The sequence below is a fragment of the Centroberyx gerrardi genome, chromosome 14, assembly GCF_048128805.1.
Source record: "Centroberyx gerrardi isolate f3 chromosome 14, fCenGer3.hap1.cur.20231027, whole genome shotgun sequence".
NCBI classification, from domain to species: domain Eukaryota; kingdom Metazoa; phylum Chordata; class Actinopteri; order Beryciformes; family Berycidae; genus Centroberyx; species Centroberyx gerrardi.
This window is the reverse complement of record NC_136010.1, coordinates 18,134,560-18,159,780: the sequence shown is the minus strand read 5'-3', so window position 1 is coordinate 18,159,780 and position 25,221 is coordinate 18,134,560. Positions and strand designations below refer to the sequence as shown.

The window sequence follows — 25,221 nt, the reverse complement described above, 5'->3', positions numbered from 1 at the left end:
AGGACACAACTAAACATCAACTACATACAGTTCGACAAATTAAAATGTCCTTTATGCCACAGCTACTGCTGAAAACTTCGTATGGAGTGTATTCCTCTCCATACACTTACCCCTGCACCACTCCTAACATCAGAGCCTCGTGTACTGTAAAAACCAGCTCTAAAAATATCCGTCGCCGAGGAGACTGCAAGCCTCCTCTCTCATGTCTTCAATTGTCAGCCCTGCTCCCTGCTCTCCTAATAGCTCTGAACACTAACATTCATTCTCATTTGACACTCATGGGAGAGACAATGCTGCCATAAACATTAAATATGCCCAGGCACTGTCGCTGATTGCAGCACAGCTTTTGTGCTCAGTGAACACTTGTGAGGAAGCACACAAAATATACTTAGGTGGGTGGTGTGGTGAGGGTGCGGGTATATAAATAGCATATTTATTGGGATGCCCTCAGTGGAAATTTCCGAAACATGCAGGTCTAATTTGCAGCTCAGCAACATTAATAGTGACAAAAATACAGAGGACTAAAACCTTGTGCCAGCCTATTTTGTTACAACTATACTAATGGCCAATAATATTCCATTGCTACAGGCTTTGCCAAATTATCATAGCCAAATACTAACAGTGAACACGACTCCCCAAAAATCACTCTTTAACACCGGATCAAAACATGACCTCACTGCACTGGTACCTCTGTTGCATGTTAGCAAATGATTTGTTGGGTTACAAGCACAATCAAGGAATAATTAGAAAGTCTGTTTGATCTGTACGGAGCTCACACAGCTCTGCTTTGAACAGCAGTGTTGTTCCATCAATCTATCGATATGCTCAAATATATACGGTCTGGCTGCTGACCAAGAGCCTAATGTACAGAATTGCAGCATGGATTTGCCGCCAGTGGTGTGATCACACTGGTTCACATTACACAGAGGGAAATGCTGTGAAATTAGATCAAATATTGGGGAAAAATAAATATTACCCAAGGTGATGGATATCTCTAGATGGAGAGATAAATTATACCTCAACTGATTTATTTAGCTGTATTCCATCTGGTTTACTTAACTGTATCCCAAATGATTTTGTGTAATTCAATTGCTAAGAATCAGGGAAATCACAAGCAGAAAGGGTGAAATCCCCAACATCCCCACCAACAAGTTACACCCTAGATGAATCACACAAAATGTACTGTTTTAAAGTTAGTACACTACCATTGCTTAAAGATTGTTTTGTATGTGTGTGTATGTCTGTGTGTGTCTGTGTGTGTATGTCCCTTACAGAAAAAACACATGAATTTCTCATGTGATAACATGTTGCCACATGTAATCGTGTTATCACGTTATAACATGTGGAGCACATGTTTAATTCTTGACCACCATGTTCCAAAGCCACACATTTCCCATGTGCAAAGCACGTGTGTTCCACATATTGCCCATGTGATGCCCATGTGTGTTATTACATGGAGATGTTCACATGGGATTTTTCCACATGTGAAATTCATATGGTTTCTGTAAGCGTACTGTGTTTTAAAGTTAGTACACTAACATTGTTTAAAGATTGTTTTGTGTGTGTGTGTGTGTGTGTGTGTGTTTTACATAAAGTATACAATTGAGAGTGAAATGCTGGAAAAATAAGGGACAGGGATGATAAGGGAGACTGTCCCTCATTTGAAGGCCAAGGTTGCGTCCCTGTTTGAGCAACCATCCACCCTGCTAAAGTGTCCCTGAGCAAGACACTGAATCCCTACCAGCCCCTGGGCGCTGTTCTGCTGCCGCTGTCCTCTGACCCCCCTGTGTGGAGGAGGGGAGGAGGGGAGGAGGGGAGGAGGGGAGGAGGGGAGGAGGGGTGGGGCAGAAAAAATGAATTTCTCCTCCAGGGATCAATTCCAGTATAATATCCCATTATAATTATTATGGACTGCTGAGCCGCCAAGATGTCCCCAAACTACCAAATTTCATCAATTTTTGGCTTAGTTGAAATTAAAGACAGAAACTGACCCTCTCCTCTCAGTATCATGGGAAAACAACACCAACAAACAGCACATCGTATGAAAGAAATGCCAAGTACTTACTTTGAGATTTGGTATTAGAGATCGTTTTTTAATTTGAACCACATGGATGGCTCAGCTATTGGATGGCCAGAAGATGAATGACCCCAATTTCACCTAACTATCATTGCAATTTGTCTTTATTATGCCAAGCATCTGTGTCATTTTTCAAATCTATAACCCTGATCTATCTCATTTGATCAAGGAAGACTACCGAGAGGAACTCCTGCATGTGTGTGTGTGCAGTGTATCGTCAGTTCAAACACATGAGCGTGTCTGCATGCATTTAATGCAGATTGTGGACTGCCTGGGACTAGACACTTGCTCAGTTCACTCAGTCTACAGGCTAATATCGGAGACCAGCTTTGGGCTGGATGATGTCTGAGCCCTGGGTTCACCACTGTGTACCAATGGGGACCACTGTTCAGCCTCATTTGTCATGAGGCTGAACAGTTGTTTTATGTGAGTCTGATACTCAGGGTCCCCTGTCAGTTATCACTCAGCAGCACACAAACAGCTATGCTCTCTATCCTGCTTTGCTCTGTAAATAATATCTGTGCTGCAGAATATATTAGAGATATACTGTATATCAAACAGGTGTTAACATATGCGTCAGACTTATTAATGAGAAAGAAAATTATAGAGGCAATGTTTATTGAAGGTATGAAACATTTACAGTATACACACATTGAATACCTAATGCTTAAGTGACAAAAACAAGCAAGGCGTACCAATTTATCAGATTACAATCCCTAGTTTTAGTATCATGACTGCCTTATTAGTTGTCACATTAAAAAGCACTTAATTATTGAAACAACACCATAGCATTTCATTGTGTACATACATGTAATTTCCAAAGGTTTTAGAAAGAAAGCATTACAGTTTACTATGCCTATGTGGTTTACCAGTCTGCTGGATAACCATACAGTTCCTCTGCAACCTGACTTTGCCGTGTTGTTGAAGAATGGGATGCTGCTGACCATTTGAGTATCAAAGGAGCACAAGATGAAACAAAATGATGGGAAGCAATTTTGTAGCTTGCCTGCAGTCTTTCATGATGGCTTTCAAATGTTCTCATGTGGAGATGCTCTGATGTTCGTAAGAAAGATATCTGCGTGGTGGTATGTGGAATTAGACTGGATAAAAGGAGATTAGGATTACTGTGACATAATTCTGTATGTTTTCTGTAAAATAAGTATGCTTCGGTTTCCTTTAACAAGATACACAAAACATAAGAGTACACTGTACAATCATTTACATGTTTCACAATGTCTTAATCCATAGTTAATCCATAATCACAAAATACCATAAACTTCCTTACATCTTACCCTAACTGCCAACCAACATCTCATATCATACAAACTCCCTCACATTTCAATGAGATTCAAACACAGCCCAATCTCTTGGAATTACTCTAAAGTAATCACTAGCGGAATTTAAATGGGTGCCGTGGGTGCCGGGCACCCATGGCTCACGATGTAGACAATCCTGCAGAATTAATTTATATCATTAAACATTCCCAAGTTAAACAAGCATATTAAGAAGAACAATGACTATATTCTCGCTCATCCACTCTTGTATAAAATCTACATCGCTATTATTCCCATTTCCACCCCTTAGGTGGAATGTTCCGTTGCCATGGAGTCACGTAATGCGTTCCCCAATGCCACAATACAACTCAATGGTGCAACAGTGACGTTCAGCATATATAAAAGCTTTTTTGAGAAGCAGAATGATGAGCTGTCCACTGACCAACTTTCGTCATTCCTTATTGCCAGTAATATGAACAGAGCCTTCCTAAACCCGTTGATACTGGATAGGATTTACCAGACTATTCCCCTGAGCAGTGTGCAGGCTGAGCACTCTTTGAGTCGACTCAAACTACTGAAACTTTCCTGCGCGCGGACAGTCTCTTTCAGCTCGCTCTCCTCTTCACTGAGAATGAAATAACCGAGAACATTGACTTGAGCAAAGTTATTGGCAGATTTGAAAACGTGAAATCAAGAAATTTGAACTTGTAGGGTTGCTGCGTCATGGCAGATATGGAAAAGATTTTTTTGATGTTGCTGTGAGTTTGATGTACTTACATGACCTAATGTGAATTGGTAAATAAATATACCATAATTCGACTAAGCCCTTGTTTTCTTTCTGACATGAGAATCAGCGCAGCATTTTCTATAACCTAATATATTGTGAATTCAAATAAACAGTAGTGTCAGTTTGCTTGTTAGTTAGTGCTGTTTTATACCTACAGTATAACATGAATAGACATAAGTCTTAATGCTAGGTTGCACCCATATGTACGAAAGGCAAGCTCCACCCCTGACCTACCCTTACAAAATAGTTTTTTAAAAGATAGACAAAAAAAATTTTACAGACCGGAGCTTCTATATTTTAAGAGATGAGGGTAATTAATTATTTATTATTATTTTGGAAATGAACTCTTAAAATGTAAATAAACTATTACAGTTTCAACATTCATTTAAAACGACAGAAGCAACTAGTTTGAGAATGAAAAATTGTCAACAGTGAAATGAACATAACAAAAGCCAGCGGTGGAGGAACTCTGGTGCCACAAGAGGTGCTGTATATACTGTGATTCAGGATTGGACGTTTAAGTGACTGCATTAAGACTGCATGGGCGCAATCACTGGTTTCTGCCATCAAAAATTATCCAATCAAGCTTGTACCAATATTTATGACTACACTAACAAGCTGTGAAAGTATACTTGAGACCACAACTGGGTTGAACTGTTGTTATACTCTTGCCTCAAAGTTGATGGATCAACTGTAAGTATTTGTTGGCATGGCTATTTTCTTAAGCCAAATGGCAACCAGTCACGGTATTACATCCGTCAGCAACCCTGGCCTGATATCAGCGCGCTTTAAGTCCCAGAGGGAAATGGACCCACACTCACTATTTATCCCTGCAGCACATGGGAAGCTCTTGGAGGGCAAGAGGGCAGTAGTGACAGAACATGTTATTTTACACATATTAATCTTCCCAGAGTGTCCCTGCAGTTTGGCCCACAGTGCAGATCCTGGACTGGATATGCACATGCAGTGCAACACTCTTAAGGGCTTAAGGTTTTTAAGGAAAGCACATCATCAAGACATTTTGAGGGAGTAAAATCAGGGTTAAGCCGATATATCGGGCCAGTATTGACCTTTTATTAAATATGGGAAATTATCAACACTACACTGGTTGTCTATGGAAAGCCCTTAACCTGAATGCATTCCAGTGCAACATTTTGACCTGATTCCACACAAAATCCACCCTGACAAAAATCAAATTCCAAAGGAAATTGATTGACTACTCATAATATTTTGGATTTTTTTGGCATGAAAATGGTCAGATTTGAAAGAACCTTTAAATCTACATGAATACAGCTATTGTCAACATATCCTTGTGTTCACATAAACTTTGTAACACTGAGATGAGCACATCCTTTTGACTACCATGGCATTATATAAAAAAATGACAGTTATTGCAACCCAGTGGCGTGAGCAGAAATTGTTCTTTGCTTCGGCAGCAGAATGAGAAATCCAACACTGTCAGGTCAGCTAGTTCTGACCTGTGTTAGCAGCAAAGTTTTTTTTGTACAAATGTAACAGCTCAATCTAAGGGTGCACAAAGAATATACAGCCATTTTGGTACGTGCATTTTATATTCTTCAGGAGAGAATAGTAATTCCATGTCATTGTCGACCATTGAGCACTTTTGCTTGAGAGCGTACTGTCTATTCAGTTCCCACATCCTGAATAAATAAAAGGTACATGACAACAGGGTCTGGGGCAACTACAAATTAGATTTCGAATGACTGAATGACATTTTCTTACTCGGTGTAAATGATTTATAAATCAGAGACAAGCCTCTGAGCACTGTGAAATGAGCTTTCCTGCACTGTGGTAAAAATGACTCACCTGAACACCATGGGACTTTTCCTCTTATCCAAGGAGAATCCACCTAGCAAGGCTTAGCTGCATGATGAAAATGTTAAACCTAAAGAGTTTTTAAATCTATGAGTTGTGACAGTTAAAGCACAAGTCAGAAAGTTTAAGCGCATGTGCTGCTTCCTCTCATAAGACAGAGCAAACGTTAATGGTGCTGTCTAATCAGAGCGTGGGCAGGGGTAAAGAGTTAGCTGCAGCAGGCCTTGAAGTCACATTCTCACACTGCCAAAGAGCTGTTGAAAATTACCCTGCAACTACATTTGATGTTGGGCTCAACTTAACATGGCAGGATAGGTCCAGTGTCAGCTTCTATCAGGTGATATACTGTATGTTACCTTCAGTAGCACCCATAGTTGGTTAGATTTCTGACATCAGGCCATTATTTATGAGGGCCTCAATGGTTTTAATTGGCATTCTGAATTAAATCTTACTTCTCTTCACCAGGAATGTCACGACTTAGGGGAAAAGTTCCTGTATCGACACTTCCAATGTGAAAAATGACTTGGCATTCTTCATTGAAGCTAGCAGGTACTGCCAGCCGCAAGCTAATTCATTAGGATCTATAGGTCAGTGTTGAAAAAAAGAGCAAACCTGCTGCAGTATGAATGGTCAGCAGTTATTTGTGTGAGGTGCCTTACCATATCAATATTTTCTTTATTATCATTTTCCTTGCTATTTTGTTGTGAATTAAGCGTCAAAATATTTTTGGTAAGAACCCAAACAAACCCACGAAACTCACGATCTGCTATCATCTCCCAGTTAAATCTGCATTTTAGCTTTGAGCAAAGCAGACATAGTGCTTTGCTAGACAAGAGTTGAAAATTGCTGTAGATTATGAATTTTCCCGCCGACTACATTCAAAGTTTCGATTTTAAAATTGTGCAAGGCAACTCCTGCAGGGTCTCATATTTGCAATCAAACATTTTATTAGGAAAACATGCCACAGATGTTTGTCACAAATGTTTTGCTGTCTCAGAACTTTGTGACTACTTGAATTGTGCAGTGAGGAAGCCCAGAGGATTTTACTCCACAACAATCATATATATATGGATACAGTGTTGTCTTTGGATAACTTGAAAGCCAATGTGGAGAGACTACACTTGAGACATTTCTCCAAATGCATGCTTCAACCGTCAGTAAATACTGGAGAAACAAGATTTCTAGGGGATTACATACTGTATACAATAAGCCCTTAAAATAGGGGAATACTGTATAACAAGAACTTTGTTAAATAATGGATGAATTCAATGAATTTTTTCTTGAAGCATGCGCCGTTACTACAAACTCTTCAGCTGAAAAATACCCCAGTGATAACCAGAGAAGTGAGGTCTCTTCATGGGAAATCAAAGAACAGGTCTCCTCCTCCCAGAAACCTGCTGCACAATTACATAAAGGTGCACCAGGTTCACAGGTGCCCCTTTGGTTGCAACAGGCTCCAACTACCAGAGGGTTCATTCATCCCGCGAGGGTTAATCTATGGAAAGTGTCTTCACCTTCAGTGCTGCCTCTGGCACTCTTCCTCATGTTACCTCTTATTTAGACAGCAGCAAGAAGGAGGCTGGAGGCCCCAGGTCAGCCTCCTCCAGGGGCACAGCCCAGCCTTTCTGGACACAACGCTTCTCCAAGATACAGTAATGAATAATCCCAAAATCAGTTTTCACATGACCTCCGTTTTGTCAGATTGTCATTTTTTGCCAAAATAGTGGTCTTATTGCTTCTGGCTTTAAAAGTGGATGAGCTCAAATATTTCAGTGGGAGAGAATTCTGGCAAAGCGAGTCGGGTAACCACTGAGACTTCTGAGCAGGTATGGTTAGCCTAGCTATTAGCCTTTATGCATGGTGCTTTGCAATGTTTGTCCTTTGTAGGCCTCTGTAGTGCAGTGGCTTTGCTGTGTGTTATTTACAAATGTGTTGTGGTTTCTGTCACCCTCTAGTGATCAGAAAATGTAGCTTATTGCAGCTTTAATACCAAGCATACGTTGTATTAATTGTTTAACTGCAAGTATGAAATAGTGTGGGAGTTTTTTGCACATTTTGCAGGCTATCTAATGATCTGAGGTGAAAACTTCAATCCAATATTTTATTAAATGCAGAAAAAATGATTTGTTTCTTATACTCTGAGAAGAAAGTTTGGGATATTCTTTCATGGAGTGTTGGCAATTCTCTCTGACATAATAAAGATAAAGCACATTATGCAAATAGAAGTTCTGTGGCACAGTCTTGAGTCTTGACAGTCGTTCTCTCTGCACACCTGCAGCTAAAACCCTTCATTGGTTTTCAAACTGTCTGAAGAACCAGGTTCCAGGTGGTTGAAAGTGAAATAAAGCAACACTTGGAAGTGTAGATTTGACAGGTTTAAAGACATGAAACCATTTGCAAAATGCTGCAAACTGCTAATCAAACAAGGTAATGAACAGTGGAAAATAAAAAGTGCTAGATGGGCAGATTGAGCAGCGTTTACGATGCAAGTGAAGTCAATAAAGTCATAAAAAGAACATGAATCTAATTTATTTAAGAGATTGAAGAAAAAAACATTTAAGCAAATACACAGTGGTAGTCTTTTGTAAAACACTTCTCCTAGTGTATGTTTGTTATGTGGATGGGCTAGAGTTTGTAAAAGACTCAAAGCCATCCTGAAAGCTTTCTTATTTTAATGTGCAATGTGTGTTAATGTCTGGAAAAAAGGCAATGATAAATGATGAACTTCCACTCTTTAAATGTTCCAAGTAAAAGTAAAAAGGTCCAAAGTCCAAGTCAAGTAAAAAAGGTTCTTGTTTGTGAGTTAAGCGTGTTGTCCCACTTCGTACATAATCACTTTTCCAACCTGCTTTTTTTGCTAATGAATATCTAGCTGTCAAATACGTAAGTAACATGAATAAAATGGAAATGTACATCTCAGACTTTGTAGAAATTAGTCTATATCCTTGAGCGGCTCATGCACTTAGGGTATATAAATGAGCAATTTATGCTCTACCTGCAGCCTTGTGCCGCTGGATGGCCATAGTATGAATAATGCAGGCAGGTGCTCAGTGCTGGGGAAAAAGGGAAAATACCAAGGATATAGGTGGATGCACTGTCAAAGTAAATTCGGCTAATGTCTCCTTTAACCCTCAGAAGCCCTGCACAGCCATCATCAGTGCTCAATGAGGCCTAGCTGAAGGAGCAACTGTCAGCGTCCTGAGAGGGATTTCCTATGTTTGAGATTTTGAGCCAAGGGGAGATGCACTCACTGACTTAGTGGATTTTATTAGCTCTCTTTCTTTCTTTCTTTCTTTCTTTCTTTCTTTCTTTCTTTCTTTCTTTCTTTCTTTCTTTCTTTCTTTCTTTCTTTCTTTCTGTCTTTCTGTCTTTCTTTCTTTCTTCCTCAAAGTGTAATTACAATAAGAGAAGAGCAAAAATGAGCTTGGCAGCTTGTCTACATTGCACAGACAATGCAATTCAAATTACTGATTTTCATAATGCCAATACCAGATTTGTTGAATTACTGGTCTACTCTTTGGTAATTACTTTTTATCATGGCAGATTAAGGTTTTGAACAGGAAGTCAAATGATCATGCAGACTACAATGACTTATAATGTGCATGTACATAATGAGTGATGTATTGTTTTGTTTTTGTATTGTCTATACAAAACAGTTAAAAAAACAAAAAACTTGACAGAATTCTTCTTTGCCAAGCATTTTAGTGGTTAATAGGTATTTAAATCTTTCCTCTTCTTGACATTTCTCTCATGACAAAAGGTACAGCAAGGATCCCTCATTGCTAACATTTGCATAATCTCCCTGTCATCCCTGTGCTGCTGTCTGCTATCCTTGCCCTCCTCTCTGCTTCAACTGCCATCCGAAAAAGAAAAAAATTCTGATTAACTACGATTTGAAATGATCCATTCCACTAATCCTAGATGGCAATATTGGAAGTCAATGTACTTACTTTTGAAAAGCAAAACACAACAAAAAACAAAAACAAAACAAAATTAAACAAGATTGCATTACAGATATTATATTTGCCTTAGAGATATTATATTTGCTATTTTATCTTATATTTGATATGAAATGAAGGCCTATGTGGAAAATCAGTTTTCTAACATTTCCTTGTGAAAGCTTGTAACCCACTAACTCTTTAAAATCCACTTCATTCGATTACATAAGGCAACAGAAAGGTGTTCAATGTCCATTGATGGCAAAAAAAATCACATGGTTCTTTTCACAAGAAGAAAATAAAATGGCCCAGAGTCTCAGCTTCTGTTGCTACAGAGAACCAGGCAGCCTTTAATAAGGACACTAGAGAACAGGGCAGCTTTTCAGATTCTCAGAGAGAAAAAAGAAAAAAAGTAATTCCACTACCGAGGGAGCAAATACAAGTGCATCAAGGACAGCCTTGCATTTCAAGGGTCAGAAAAGCAAGGCTTCATAATGAAAAAAACATCTTACTCCTCCTTCCTCATGATCACGCTGTATAATTGGCCTCAGGTCTTTATCCATCAGGGACTTTTGGCTGGACTCATGCAGTGAACAATGGGGAAAGCCCATATGGAAGGCCACACACTGTTCAGTGGAGTGTAGAATGCAATGAAATCTAAAGGTCCAGGAAGTCCATACTTAACCTTTTCAGATGTGGAATGACACATACACTGCACATGCTCATTAGAAATGCCATCGTAATGCTTTGAAGAAAACATTCGCTGTGTGTGACACAATCTGTGCAAGAGGACAGCTGCAGACTAACACTTAAAATAGAACTGAAATGCTGTATTCATAAATTTGAGCAGTGTATCATCCTTCTATCCTTCAGACAAACAGCAACAACTGCACCTGAACATGGCAACAAAAGTAGAATTTTCCCAACTTCTGCCTCCTACTGTGTCAGTGAAAACAAACTGACTGTTGAAAAGTCTAGCAAAACGGATTCACAAACATCCTTTTGTCCACCTGCTCCTCTTATCTCCTGTTCCAGTGAAGATAAAATAGTGAATAAGCAAGAGCTTTCTCCTTCTGACAATCCAATTTGGAGTTTGGGAGAAAAAGATGCAATGCCAGTTTTTGGTTTGACTGGGCTATTCCAATTCCCTGCTTGGCTTCCTATCCATTTACAGTGGGAATCATATTTAAATTTGTGCAAAATATAACCATTTTGAAATGAAATTACATATGAAAAATTAAGTCACACGGTGCTTTTTAAATTGATGTATTGTTATTATATTAATGGTCGAACCTCTTGTTTATCGAAATCACCATGGCAACAAGAAGGCCGTTTGCAGTTTGTGGTTGATGCCAACAGGTTTTGTTTTTTTTTATGCCACAGTATGAATGCAGGGTTAGGGAAGTGTTGGCTATAGCTAAAGCTGTCTACAGTAAATTAATCCACTCCTTGCCAACAAATAAAAAGCAGACACATAATTTATTGTATAATTTATCACTTCATGGGTGAGTTCACCTGTGACTGAAAGCGCTCCATATCATACAGAAGTTGGAAGTCAGCTGATGGTCGCCAATACTCCAAACATGCAGCCACCTTTATATTGATCCGCCTCATCAGCAACAAGTAAGGTGGCAAGACCACTGAAAACTACTAAAAGTATCTTCAAAGACTTTCACAAGCTTTTCTGTGAATCTAGAGAAAAGGACAATGTGTAACAGAAGTCAGGGTCTCGTCTTTAGCTGGAGTCAGAATTAAACACGGCAACACGCACAGCAATAATTCAGTAATCATTTCCTCTTTGATTAGCAGACTGCACATCTAGCACATACGCTAAAAATGGAGAATATGTGAATTTCAACACACTTCCTGCAAACCAGACACCTACAAAAGAGTTATGCTTTGTTTTCACAGAAAATAAAATCATTTCTCCTCCAAGACAAACTGGAGTGTTGTTTTAATGGCACCAAGAAAGTATAAGACAACATTCAAAGAGGAATCCAGTGAAAAGGTTTATCTGAAGATTATGTAGATTTAACTTGAAAATCATCTAATCTTATTTATGTTGAAGCTGAAAAACTTAGATAACAGCGCCATTATCCTCTTATTTGTCACTGCAGAGGGACAGCTTTGTAAATAGGCTGTAACAATCGAATTCAAGAATACAAACCTACCACGCAGTTCAGGAAACCATGCTGCGGATGGGTGTGGAAAGACTGAACAACTGAGACAGAGCGATTCAACAACGTGGCACGAAGGATTCCTCTACACAGTGGGCCGTGACTGAACGTGCAGGTAACTTCTAACATGAACACCTCTGACGTCCTCATCGGAAACGCCATCTGGATAATCAGCACTAATGGGAGGAAACACATCGTATTCATTATAAGATGTCAACCGTATGATTCTATCGCTCTTGGCTTTTCATAGCAATTCAGCATGTAGTTTGAGTCATGATTAGTAAAATTAGGTGCATAATTATGAGGAAGTGAGATAGAAAGATTTAACTTGATGGGTATGGCAATGCTCTCATCAATTGCATTCTTCAGAACTGTATAACATAATGACAAGGGTATAATATTGTTCTCAACTGTATTTTTAGGGTCTGTATGAGAGACAAAGCAGTCATCAAAGCAGAGGCACACCGGTCCTCCCCTCTGTTGTCTGAAATGTTGTTCTTATTCTTTTCAGCCCAGAGTTCACTCTTGCTCTCACACAGACGCAAAAGGTTATTTGCAGCCTCCTCTGAGACTTTGACGGCCGCGGTGTCAGACTGTTTCCGCTCCACAGTACTGATATAGGCTGTTCAAGTCTAGCCGGTCTGACCAAATACTGAGTGAGCGTTCAGTTTACTCCTGTTTCCACTTGAAAGGCCAGTGAGCTAGGATCAAATGATATCAGATTCTCTTGCCAGCAGGATCTTGCGTAATCTCACATCTCACACACAGAGATACACACACATACACAGACACACACAGACACGCACACAAAAACAAAAATCATGACAGCAATTACTATAGAAGTAAGTTCTAGGAGGAGTCCACAGTCTGCTGAATGCCAGACATAATATATATATAATTCGTTTTATTCCCTTTTGCTGGGGCGGAAATGGACATAGAGTAGAGCTAAATGGCTATTTAAATGGGTACAGAACATTGACATTTTGATTTTTTTTCTTTTTTTTGTCACATTATGGGAGAAAATTTTACATTTGGCCTACAGCTACCCTAAAACCCCCCCAAAACCCCCCCAAAAAAAGTAAATGCAGAAACATTTCATTTCCTCATGCCCAGTGAGGAAAAGTAACACCAAAATTAAAAAAATATCATAATATTCCTTTATGAGCTTGAAACTAGCCCTGCAATCTAAGTGACTGAAGGGCGGAAATATAACTGAATCTCACCACCGAATCTCCCCAGCTGCAGTGTGTTGAAGTTTGCAGCTCAGAAGCATATGGAGGGTCAACACAGCAATCTGCTTATCCTTAATGCTAGCATTAGCCTTATGCTAGCCAAAATGCTCTTGTATGGATGTATCTGTGCCTGGCTGGCTGTGGAAATGAATGTCCTCCTTGAGGACAAATAAAACTCTCATCTAAAAGATAGCCGAATGAGGCTTCAAACCATCATGAGCTTTGTCTACAAATGAATTACACACCAACAGTCCACTGATTGCTACCAGACCTTCTGAATGCCCCCAGATATTATGAGTGAAAGCATCCCTTGTTTGAATGTAGTAAACAAAAGAAGGGACTTCAATTAATACAGATGAATGATTACATTTCTTGAATAGAGCAGCTATCATTTCCAAGCTGTGGATCGTGGTCGTTGCAATAAATTTGCTAATATTATAACTGATTTTTGCACAAACAGCGGCACTGGAGCACAAAATATGTACAAACTTGTGTACTTTTGCTCAATAAAGCCAATCCTAGATTAATTAAAAATACATTTCAGTGTTTTAATTTAATCCACTCTACTACAACAGGTGTGGGGGATAAAAAAAAAGTATTTTCAACCTACTTTAACATCAAAAGTGGTATTTTGAACTAACCAAACATGCTAGAACTATTGAACGTAACTCGGGATGTGAAAGTTTTTCTTCAGTATAACCGCAAAATCAGTTTCTGGTCAGGTAGAACAGCACAGTGAAAACAGGGCCAGTGAGACATTAGGTAGGTAAGAGTGAGGCTCACTACACTATGTGGCCTCTGGCTGGTTAATGAGATAGAACATTTGGCCAGTTCTGACCTGGCTGCTTTATTATGTGAGCAGACGGCTGCAGAAACCAGTTAGCAGCCAAATACCTGTGGCTTTGATTTTGACAGAAATGCCAGCGAGTCTGTTGTAGCTCTCTTGCACAGTCAATCAGAGACTGAATGGGAGAAAAGAACACTGGAATCAAACAATACTTACGGCAAGCATATGGTAAATAGATCATTCCAGTGACAGTGCCAGTCAATATGTGTCTATATACGATATTAAGCAAGTAATCGAGGTATTAAATATTGTTACAGCACCTAGGAATGTTTAATTTTTTTGCAGCAAGTTTCCTTGGCAAGTGGACTGCAGTCTCTAGTTTCAAAAGAGCTGCAGAGGGGATGACTTTACTCGACAGTGATTTCATCTAAATTCTTGTTTACTGTTGTAAGGATGTGAATAAAGTGCAATGTCTGTCTCTAACCGGTGATTTTGCTTGTGTGGTTGACAGTTCTTGCCAGACAAGCTGTCTTTTACTGTCAGGTGGTTAAATCAAGTGACAGTGTGAAATCTGAGAAAGCTCTCAATAAACAATTTCTGGTCAGAGCTGGTAGTTCTTTCTTTTATCTTATAGCTCCTGAGTTTCCTCAACAAATGCAGCATGATACATCGCTTTAACTTTTGAAAAACAAAAGTCCAAATATCGTCAAAAAGACAGATGTTGTGCCGAGACACTTGAAACTTCAAGCCTGCTCCAGTGTACTTCTTGTGTACACTGTGGATGAAGTGTATCTTTGTCTTGTTTGCTTCCCAAGGACATCTCTTTAGTCTTTGTGACATTCGGCTTCAGAAAATTTCCATCAAGACAGGCAGGGATGGTATTCATATAATTCACATAAAAACTTGCCCTAGAGCCATATCATCTCCATATTTGACCAAAATTATGGTATGATATATGACTTCATTAGTTTAAGAGCAGGGAAGAACAGGAGAGAACAGGAAAGATAGTATAGTCTCGGGGCACACCTAGTGTATCTGTAAAAAATATAATAATTTAATGTTGACCCAATGACTAAGAAATTGTGTTCAATCACTGAGAAATTCCTTAATCCAAGAGGTAAATGTTGGGTGCAGCTGCAGTTCACAGACACATTTTATCAGTTGGTGTCGCACAGCATTAAAGGCAGATGTCCGTGTGGATCACACAGCCAGGACGCTGTGATGTTGAGGTGTTGAAAGACTGTGTGTGTGCAGGAATGTCAGGCTTGTGTCCTTTATACCCCACTGCCGGCTTTCAGTCCAAAATGCAGGAAGTCTAAACATAGCTGTGAGCTGTTTGCTGACAACCTTCTACACACTGATGTTAGACCAGTGGCCCTGAAGTTGTTCATCTCTTCTCGGTCACAGTGCTTTAGAATTGATGAACCTATAACCCCAGCCATGTTCAGAACATACAGTTCAGACATGTAGTTACAATATTGCACTCCATAACACACATCAACTCCAGCTCTAAATCATGACGTAATGAAAGCAAATCAATAGTTATTTGGATTATCTCTTTATAATAGCTACATTTCTGGTCCCCATTTTTTGTATTGTATTCAGTCTTCTGCCTTGTACTGTAATACTACCCTACTACTACTGCTACTATAACTACTACAACTACCACCACTACTACTAAAAAATAATCTTAGAGTTGTTCTTGTTGCTACATTTTAGTCAAAGCAATACTAAAGATTGTAGCTCTGTCTCATGAAGTGATGCTTCTGTGTTCTTCAGCAATTTGCGCATATGATGAATAATGAATAAGAGGTAGGTAAACACAACCACACTTCATTAGAGAATAATACAATTATTACCAACTAGTATAGCATGCAGTATATTTCTAATCATTTGAGACTTCATATCGAAAATGAGCTCTTACGAAAGCGAGAAGGACTTTTGATTTTAGAGATAAATCTCTGAATTGGAAAAATGAGGAAGCTACTGCTATCACAACAGTTAGTTAGTATCAGTATTACTATTCATGAACCACTGTTTTTATGTTACTCAACATCTAAACTTTGGTAAAAGAAGATGCCAAACTCAAATTTCATGTCGTTCATGCAAAACTACATGGATGGAAGATATGCTACCAAGCCATTGTGTTATTCTCTCCTTTAATCGCACATAGCTGCATAGCGTGAACCAGAGGTGTGGCTGCACAAGACTATTCTCTCCTGGTCATGCTAATGAGTTGTCAAGAGGAGATGTGAAGAGTTGGAAAGAATAGAATATTCGGTGTATTTCCACCTCTGACACAATTATACCTCTATATACCTTCATTTTCATTTTCTTCCAACAAACACAGTGAGGATTGAATTTACAATTTAAACTGATTTCAACACTTGGAATGAGTTCCATCTCAATTCATCAGGGATCCATTTGAAATTCCTCCACATGTAACCTGCAAACCACCCACCCCTTTAAATTATTGTGTGTTGAGTTCCCTTCAAATGGAGTGTTCTCCAGCTCAGCTGGAGAGACTAGGGGGCTCTGTGGGAGTAATCTGCCGCTGGTGTCTCTCCAGGACGACTGATGATGGGCAGCAGCTTAGAGCTGGCAGGAAAAAGAGGGACGTAGTGGCACAGAAAGCACTGGACATGTCGGTAGTGATTACGTTCTGCTTCAGGAGGGGTCAGGGGTCAGACTGAGCGTGTGCGGGCAGCTCTCTGCGCCGAGCTGACTGTATTCCCAACACTGTACAACGCCAACCCCCTCTGTTGCTCCAGGCTTGCTCTTCTGCCTCTCATTCACACTGTCTCCCTCTCAATCTTTGAAACCCAAATTCAATTCCCTCATCTCCTCGCCTATGTACTTGTGTAGCAGCTGAAAGTATTCCCTGGAGATAGGGGTTAAGAGCTTAGTGCAAACTCAGATTTCAGGGGAAGAATGCAGATTTCAGCACTAATCATACCCGGCAGCCTCCATGTTTTAAAAAACTGAAATTACAGTAAATATTTCCATCTCTAAGCGACACTGTCAGTTATGAGGCAAAGTGGATGATCTTGCTCTGCACAATTTGTTATAATAATTTCACAGTTTCATGACATTATTTTCAAGGGAAGATGGAAACACTCTCCAGCATTAGTAGCTTGCACCCCCACCCCCCAAGAACACACACACACACACACACACACACACACACACTTGTAAACACGCATGTGTGTGCATGTGGACATGTAGTAATTTGTGCACAAGAGTGAAGTAAACAAGCAATTTCAAATATGGAGTATGACTGAGTGGAGTGGAATTCCTATTTTCCATTTAGTCATTAATTCATCCACATTGAACATTCATTCTGTAGTGACCTGCTTAACTTCCCAATATTTTCATTATTCATTTGCCTTACGATACAAATCAGTATCTACTTAGTTCAAGATTAAGCTGCCAACAACACATCAATCAAAGGCAGGTTAAACTTGGGAAGGCAGAGATAAATAGCCTTAACTCTTTGCCAACAAGCAAAAATAAGTAGAATTAATCATTTCTCACTTGTTCTCTATCCCAAAGGCATAGAGCAATGGAAGAACAATCTAACCATAGTTTCAGAGAGATGAAAGAGAATCCCTATTCATTTCCAAGTGTTTGGTGTAGCAGGAAATTAGCAGGAAATTATTTCAGCCCTTATTATACATACAGAATAGTTGTAATAATATGGAACCAGCTGAGATAAACGTAAAGTCTGCATTGTACCAACACAAGCATCAGCCATAAGACCAAGAGGTCAGTTAAAATAGAATGGTGAGTATACCATTGAACACATTAAAGGATTTAGTTCATTTCAACACTTAAGGCTTCAAGTGGTGGAAACACCTCTTAACCTGTAGTGTTGCCTCTATATCAGTGGAATAATTCCATACTTGAGCAACAGATGAGCAGATGCTGGTCACTGTGTCAACTAATACAGCAACGATAGCTCTCAATGGCTACTGGCTAGTTTCCAAAGAGTGTTCCAGCTTTACTCGCGAAGCTCATTAAACAAACCATTGAAAAGCTGCTTCTTCCTGTTCATATACACATAATGTGTCAAGTGCCATTCAATCTGCTATGTCAAGGTTTGCATCCATGACGCTTTCTATGAAACGTCTCTCAAGGCAAATGAAATGCAACACTAAGCATAATGAATGGAATCATTGGATCTTGAAAAATTGGTTTTGCAAATGCGCTTTGTCTATGTTTACATAATAAGGCTGCATATTGGATGTTTTTAATAAATACATATTGGACAAATGCTGCAGGATTTTCATATGAAATTCAGACAATAAGAACCATTTTCCCATTAGTCTAAATACACTCCAGGATGCTTGTGGAAATGTTTCCAGACTCACCGTCCTCTCGGGACTTCTGGATGAAAGCGTCGACGCCGCTCTCTCCGTAGTTTCCCTCCGAAGCGACAGTGGAGACGTAGTTCCAGCGCATGGCTTTGACAATGTCCACCATGGCCTGGGCCTGGTAGGTGTCCGGGGGCACCACCCGGGAGAAGAAGTCGTAGCGGGTGTTATCACTCAGCTCCGGGGCTGTGGAGGCGTAGCTCACCTGAGGGATCTATGAGAGAGAGAGGGAGAGAAGTGGAGATAAATTATATACATTGTGTAGATGAATTATACATACTGCTGCAAGAAGGCTTTGTATGAATCAGATTATGGTGTTTCATTGAGAAACGCAGGACTGTAGTAAGACACCTTTCGCCTGCTGAAATCTCTCAACTGCTCTACTGTCTTCCTCTACAGAGCTGCTTTAAATAGTCCGGTTCTGATAAATATTGCCTCGCAACCAGTCAAGACACACAGGTTCTGTTGGTGAATTCACACTCGTCTCTGACAAAAAGTTGTTTTATTTTGGGTTCAAAAGTAAAAGACATGATAATTTGCCTTGAGATCTGCAATAACACATCTTCTAACAAACACCCTGTGTTCCTGTCACAATTCACGAAGCCATTATCGCGTACTGGGAGAGAAGGTAGAAAACTCTTTATAAATCTAATATAATCTCATTGTGTCATTAAGAATAGTTTAAGAAAACGTTTTAACCAGTAAAATCTTGAAGGGCAACCAAAACGATGCAAGATAATCTATTCAAATATATTGTTCTGCAAAAGGAACTGATGGAAACTGCCAAAAAACAAAATGGAATAAAGGAAATAATTGTACAACTAGTAATAACCATCAATTCTTACATTCTAATGATATTCTAAAAATCTGAAGTATTTGGGAAGTGAAATATTCTTTTGAAAAAATCTGAACAAAAACGTAAGCATCACAGATGTAAAAGCTCCTGCCAATGGTGAGTACAATTCCCAGACATTTCTGTTTGTCTTCACATGCCACTGTTATAATAGGTTTAACTTCCTCTGCGCTTAGTTTCAGTACACAAGTCTTTTTGCGGCTGCCACCAGCAGGCAACTCTGACTTGATAAGTAATCTCAACTATTGCTTGCTCAAGTTATTTTAGATTTATGGCTGTCAGTAGTCTCTGTGATCTTTCTATGGCTTCTGTGCTGCACAGTTTGGAAGTTAACAGACCAGATTTTATGACATTCAATAATGTGTTTCATGGTATAACTTCAAATGTGGAGGCACTTTTTTATGCTGATGCAATTTTTCGGTCCCAATTCCCCAGGGTTGATAAATTCATGCAGTAGATGTAGAGGGCAGAGCCGCAATTGCTTTAAAGCAGAATGCCGTTTGGCTGCACTTGGGTCAGTGGGTGAACATCTCCCTCTAATGTGCATGAAGCAACCAGTAGACTAACTACAGTAGACTGCCTTAGGCCACTCTCGCCTTTTAAATAGGTCTTGAGGCAAGTTAATAAGGACTATTATAAACAATCATATATATTTTTTTATGGTATGATGCAAAACAAAAAAAACAATAAAGAAACGAACATAACAGACACAATAATTTATTTAACCATCTAAATTTTGGTTTTTGGTTATATTCACATAGCAACAATATATTATGTTGCTTCCTTTTTATCAACATGTGTACAAGATGATTTCCATACGTCACTAAAATCTTCACATATTTGTCATAGCCAACACCCTCCTATGCTTAAAGGTGTTATGTGGACTATGCAAATGGATTTTTTGTTTTATGTGGCAGTGCAACAATCATCTCTTGTTAAAAATGAGGGGGTGAAAATAGTTGCCTTTGACTAGGCCTTTTCAACTGGTGATTGACAAGTCAGTGAAATTCTCCTCATCTCTTTCCAAGTGCTGTCTGTCATTGCGCCTCAGTGTGTTGGGATTTTGACAAATGCTGTCACCCTTGAGCATCCCTATTGAGATGGAGGGATGTGTGGAGGCATGTTGAATAGGGTGCTGGAACCCGCTTTTAAACCGGTAACCAATGTTAAAACAACGTTAATGGATCACAGCCCAGAAGGCAAATGTGACTTTCTTAATCTATTCATTGTAAATCTAAAATTAAAAAATCTATCTATCTATGCTACACTGGAGTACAGTTCACCTGCCAAGAGTGCTGCTGTAGCTGCAAACACTCACTGCAGAGAGACTGCTGTGGAAGTGACATCCTCCCCTCCTCTCTCCCTTGCCTCACACAGCGGCTGCCTTTGATGTGGTCAGCTGCAGCACAGCATTGATCCTGCCACTACTGTGCTCACTGCTTGTCCCTGTAGCCAGCGTTGGAGCACAGACAAGCTGTACCCGCTACCTACAGCTCCTCGCACTGGCCTCATGCAGTCTCTCGCCAACTTTCCTTCTGCCACAAGGACACACTGGGTAAATCAGGCACAAAACGGGTGCTACTCATTCCAGGCAGCAAGTGCAGAGCTTGTAATGAATGAATGTAAAGCACTGTCCATGTGTGTCAATTCATTTGCATTATGCTTGCATATGTTTGAGTTGTACCAATCTGGCTGTTTACAAATAACATACTGCTTTCTGAGATCAAAATACCAATTTACTCTTGTTGTTTCTGGATCAACTGTGCTTCACTGTGGCTGTTGATGCGGCAAACATGTCAGTCAGAAGTAGCCTTGTTAACTCAATTCCCTTTGAAAGAAGAGCATAGCAAAGGCAAATCTGTGTGTGTGGTAATGGACCATGTGCATGGAGCATGTCAGCCTCCTGGACGGATGATTTTCAGCTCTCCCATGCCATTACACTGTGCAGTGTCCGCCCAGCATTTCTGATTCAGCGGTGTTGTTCTGAACTGGAATAGCATGTGAAAATTGCACTGCCTCATTGGCCAGGAGGACTGAATGATATCAATCTTGGAGGCTGACATGCTTTATGCATGTTCCACTGAGATGCTCACGGAGACACGGACCTTGACAGTGTCTGTGGCACATGTCCAGTCTGCACCCCGGGGACTGGCAGCAGTCAGCGGGCTTGTCGATTTAACATCTGGCTGTAACAGCAGGCCAAGGTACACCTGACCCCTAAACTTTGCTCCACTTTTGTCTACTTTGATGGTAGGCAGAACTGTCTCTCTCTCTGTCTCCATCTCTCTCTCTCACACTGTTGGAAGGAACTGTGAACTTGACTTATTTTCCCTCTCACACTGCCTTGACGTCATGAGGCGGGATCTGAATGTAATTTAAGTGTTGCTCAAAGGTGTTTGGAAGGTGTTAATGATGTCTCTTTTTAGATTCTATTTTTATTCATTTGCACAGTGAAAATTAGCCATTTAGCCATTTGTACTTACAGTATATCAAAGAGTGGTGGATATGTCGTATTTGTTAATTTTACAAAAACCCCGTGACAAGGATGATGACAGTAATAATGACATGAATGATTTTTTTTTTAAACTGTGCCGTGTTCATATGTTTCTTGGAATACAAGATAAATGAGAAGTATCAAAATGGCACTGGTCTGCGCCGTCACACCCTATCTCTCCCCTGTGCCACCCACCGGATTATTCAAGCTCTCCTCCCAGGGGGGCTTGTCTAAACACAGATAAAATATCATAGAGGATCCCTGCTGACATCATGCATGACTGTACCTGCTAGGTCTGCTTCCATTATCACTGTGTACTATAATATTGTAGCTCTCCAACACTAAAAAAAAAAAAAAGCCTGACTGTACTGTACTGAATGAATGAATTCAAAATATGCCTAAAAAATTCAGTTGCTGAAAATAGAAAAGAAAAGGGGAAAAAAATCCTTTCTTGAAATGGTTATTACAGCACAAAAAAAAGGACTGGGCTTTAGATTTGAAAGTGCTGTTGTAATATGTTGCAAGTTATTTTTCAGTGAAATCATAACATTATCCAAGTAAATGCTATGACCTATGACTTTAAATGCATCTCAGCATTTTTAAAATTTTGCAGCTGTCATGTATTGTGGGTCTACCATGATATGTCTAGTCCCATGTCTGCCAAATAAGTGCCTGAGGTGCTTCAGTGAACCTGCCTTGTGTTGCATTTTTCACCTCAGGGATTTTCACTGCTGTAACAATCACAGAATTTCAGCATTCTGTCAAGAACCGGGACAGACAAAGCTTATCACGTTTGTGTTTGCGAGATTTCTCGCTCTCTGGACTACAGCGATAGTCCTGAACAGTGTGGTTCCTCTAATAGAACACTTCTTCGCTTTGACTCAAGAAATTAAATTCCCCAGCAAAGTCCCCCTCTGATCCCCTCCCACAGACTCAAACGAAAAGGGGTTGAGGGAAAAATTAAGACCTGCTGTGTTGTGAAATAAAGAATGTGCCATATGCAACCAGGGAGAGAATATCTTGGCAGGGGTTGGATATGCATATATACAGTATGCTGTACAGTGTGAGTGAATTCAGGATGTATCACTATTCACAGCCAAATTTAGGGCTTGTAATTCCTAGGATCTGAGTAGGTTGTTCTCATGCCTTCATTTTCGGGATGCTGTGTGCATAACATCTGCTCAGGCTGAGACTAAAGCAGCTGAGCTTCCTGTCCTCTGGTGCAGTCTTTTTGACCCAATCACTTTATACAGAGCAAACCGATATTTCCCAGAGATTTAGTAATGATGCGACTTGAAAAGTGAGGGGAAGGTAATGGCATTATGTTTTCCCCCAAGTTTATAGAAATGCTTTAATCTGCACCCCCTCAGTCACCCCAGCCCTATCCATTTAATTGCTAATGGGCTTGGAAAATATGCTTAATTGCTGCAATGTGAGTCTCAAGCAGATTTTTGATGCAGATTTAATGTTCAAATCGCTTGCTTTAAATAACTGTGCCTTTTTAAAAATTCAATGAGTTCATTTGGCACGGCATCAATGCAGGAGTAATGATGCTCATTAGAACTGTACAGAAATATTATACATCTGTACTGTTTTCCGGGGAAGAAAAACCAAAAGCATTTGGCTGGCACAGGAACAGTTTCAGTAAATACTTCACTCAAATATGTCAGCAGTGTATTTTCAGTTCAGTGTCAGATAACATTGTTGATGACAAAAGCCAAAGTTGTTGATGACCAACACCTAACTCATGTGTTATATCGGTGCTTTAAATAAACCACCTGCTGGTACCCGAGTGCTGACAGTTGTGCAGAACCGCTGTTATTAAGCACATCAGGTGTCAAGGGTAGACATTTCACCCTTATATAAAATGCGATAAAACAACAGCTGAGAAATAATATCCAAGCGATGCTGCGGTTGTGCTACAGTATGTGACGTCTCCAGCACCCTGGGATTCTCGTTAAACCCACCCAGCCTCCTACAACAATGATTCCTCTGATCCCTCAGGCTGCCAGTCTCCTTGAAGGAGGCTGTACTAGTCAACACAATAATGCTGGTAGCTTCTAATTTTGCAGCAGGGTTTTACACCTGTTTGTCAAGTTCAGTTATTGGCAAATGCGGTTCCTCTGTCTGCTCTCATCGGAGCCCCAAAGAGCCAAACGGCGCGCAGCAGTCGGCACAGTCCCCGGACTGAGGCTCACCACAACCTTCAGGCACACAGAGCAGTCCTCACCATTCAATTAAGAAACAACTGAGGATAGTTCCTGGGTGAGATCCAAGGTTTCCTACAGCCTACAGTTTTGCTGATTTACTGCAAGTGAGGTTTGTCAAAGGGAGGACTGTTTTTTTTTTTCACGCTGGCCCTGAAGTATCAACAATTGTTTTAAAAGTACAGCCTTCAAAAACTCATGTGAGGGTAAAAATCTTTTCAGAGGACTGATATGACCTGCATGCTTTACATCTTATCATCACCGCATCCGATCCAACTTGTGAACTGCTGTTGTTTTACTACGGTACGAACGATACATCATTATACCTCAGGATAGGTACAGAGACGCTGTGTAGCCTCCGGTCAGTGAGTCCCTGCAGTGTAGATTTCCATTCTTACATTGTGATAAGTCAAACAAAGCACGTCATGGCATACTGATTGCCGCATGCATAATAAAACCATTGTGTTGTGTTTTTTTTTTATCGTATTTTCAGCAACTCACCCTTATGCGACAGTTTCAGTGTTCTTGCCACTAAGACACCTCGCTTCTGAAGTAAAAAGGGTTTCTCTCTCTACAACCTGGCTTGACCCTGTGACTAACTGCAGTGCCAATCTGCTGAGTCATAAAGCACACTGAGATCTTTCCACCCATTGTTAACCATGATCAATATGGTGAGGCTAAAGTTTGAACAATGCAAACTCCACACAGAAGCCGGGGATCAAACTTCTTTCCCTGAGACAACAGCGCTAACCACTGAGCCATTGTGCCGCCCTACTCAGTACTGATTTACTATTCTCCTCCCCACACTGTCAGCAACTATATTATTAATTATCTTTAATAATTTCTCTAAGGAAGTTGGACAGCCTCTGAAGCTGGGTTTTCATAGGACAGTTTTGCCCTTGACCTGTCCCATGTCTTTCATGGAATATGGCCTCTTACCCTCAGGAGGGTTCAGGATGCAGGAACTCCTTCACCCTGCTCCTGATGAATTGTGCTATACCAACAATATATGAACCTCTAACACCACCCCAACCCCTTTTTGTGAATATGTGCTCTTCAAACTGTGAATTGCCATTTGAAATGACCACTGACATTGCTACTGTGTATCATTAAAGCATGAATGCAATTTACTGACTGAAATCCAATTCATACGGTCAATAATCAGCTTGATCAATAATATGGTGTT

At 40.1% G+C, this 25,221-nt stretch overlaps 1 protein-coding gene across 2 annotated transcripts in view; it reads right to left on the bottom strand.

Annotated features, from left to right (window-relative positions):
- LOC139907983 (metabotropic glutamate receptor 4-like) overlaps window positions 1-25,221 on the bottom strand; it is a 135,016-nt gene that overhangs the window by 44,501 nt on the left and 65,294 nt on the right. For both annotated transcript variants that reach the window (XM_071894526.2, XM_071894527.2), the window contains exon 2: window positions 18,479-18,695. In XM_071894526.2, the coding sequence (XP_071750627.1) occupies window positions 18,479-18,695 (217 nt within the window). The remainder of the gene's footprint in view (window positions 1-18,478; window positions 18,696-25,221) is intronic.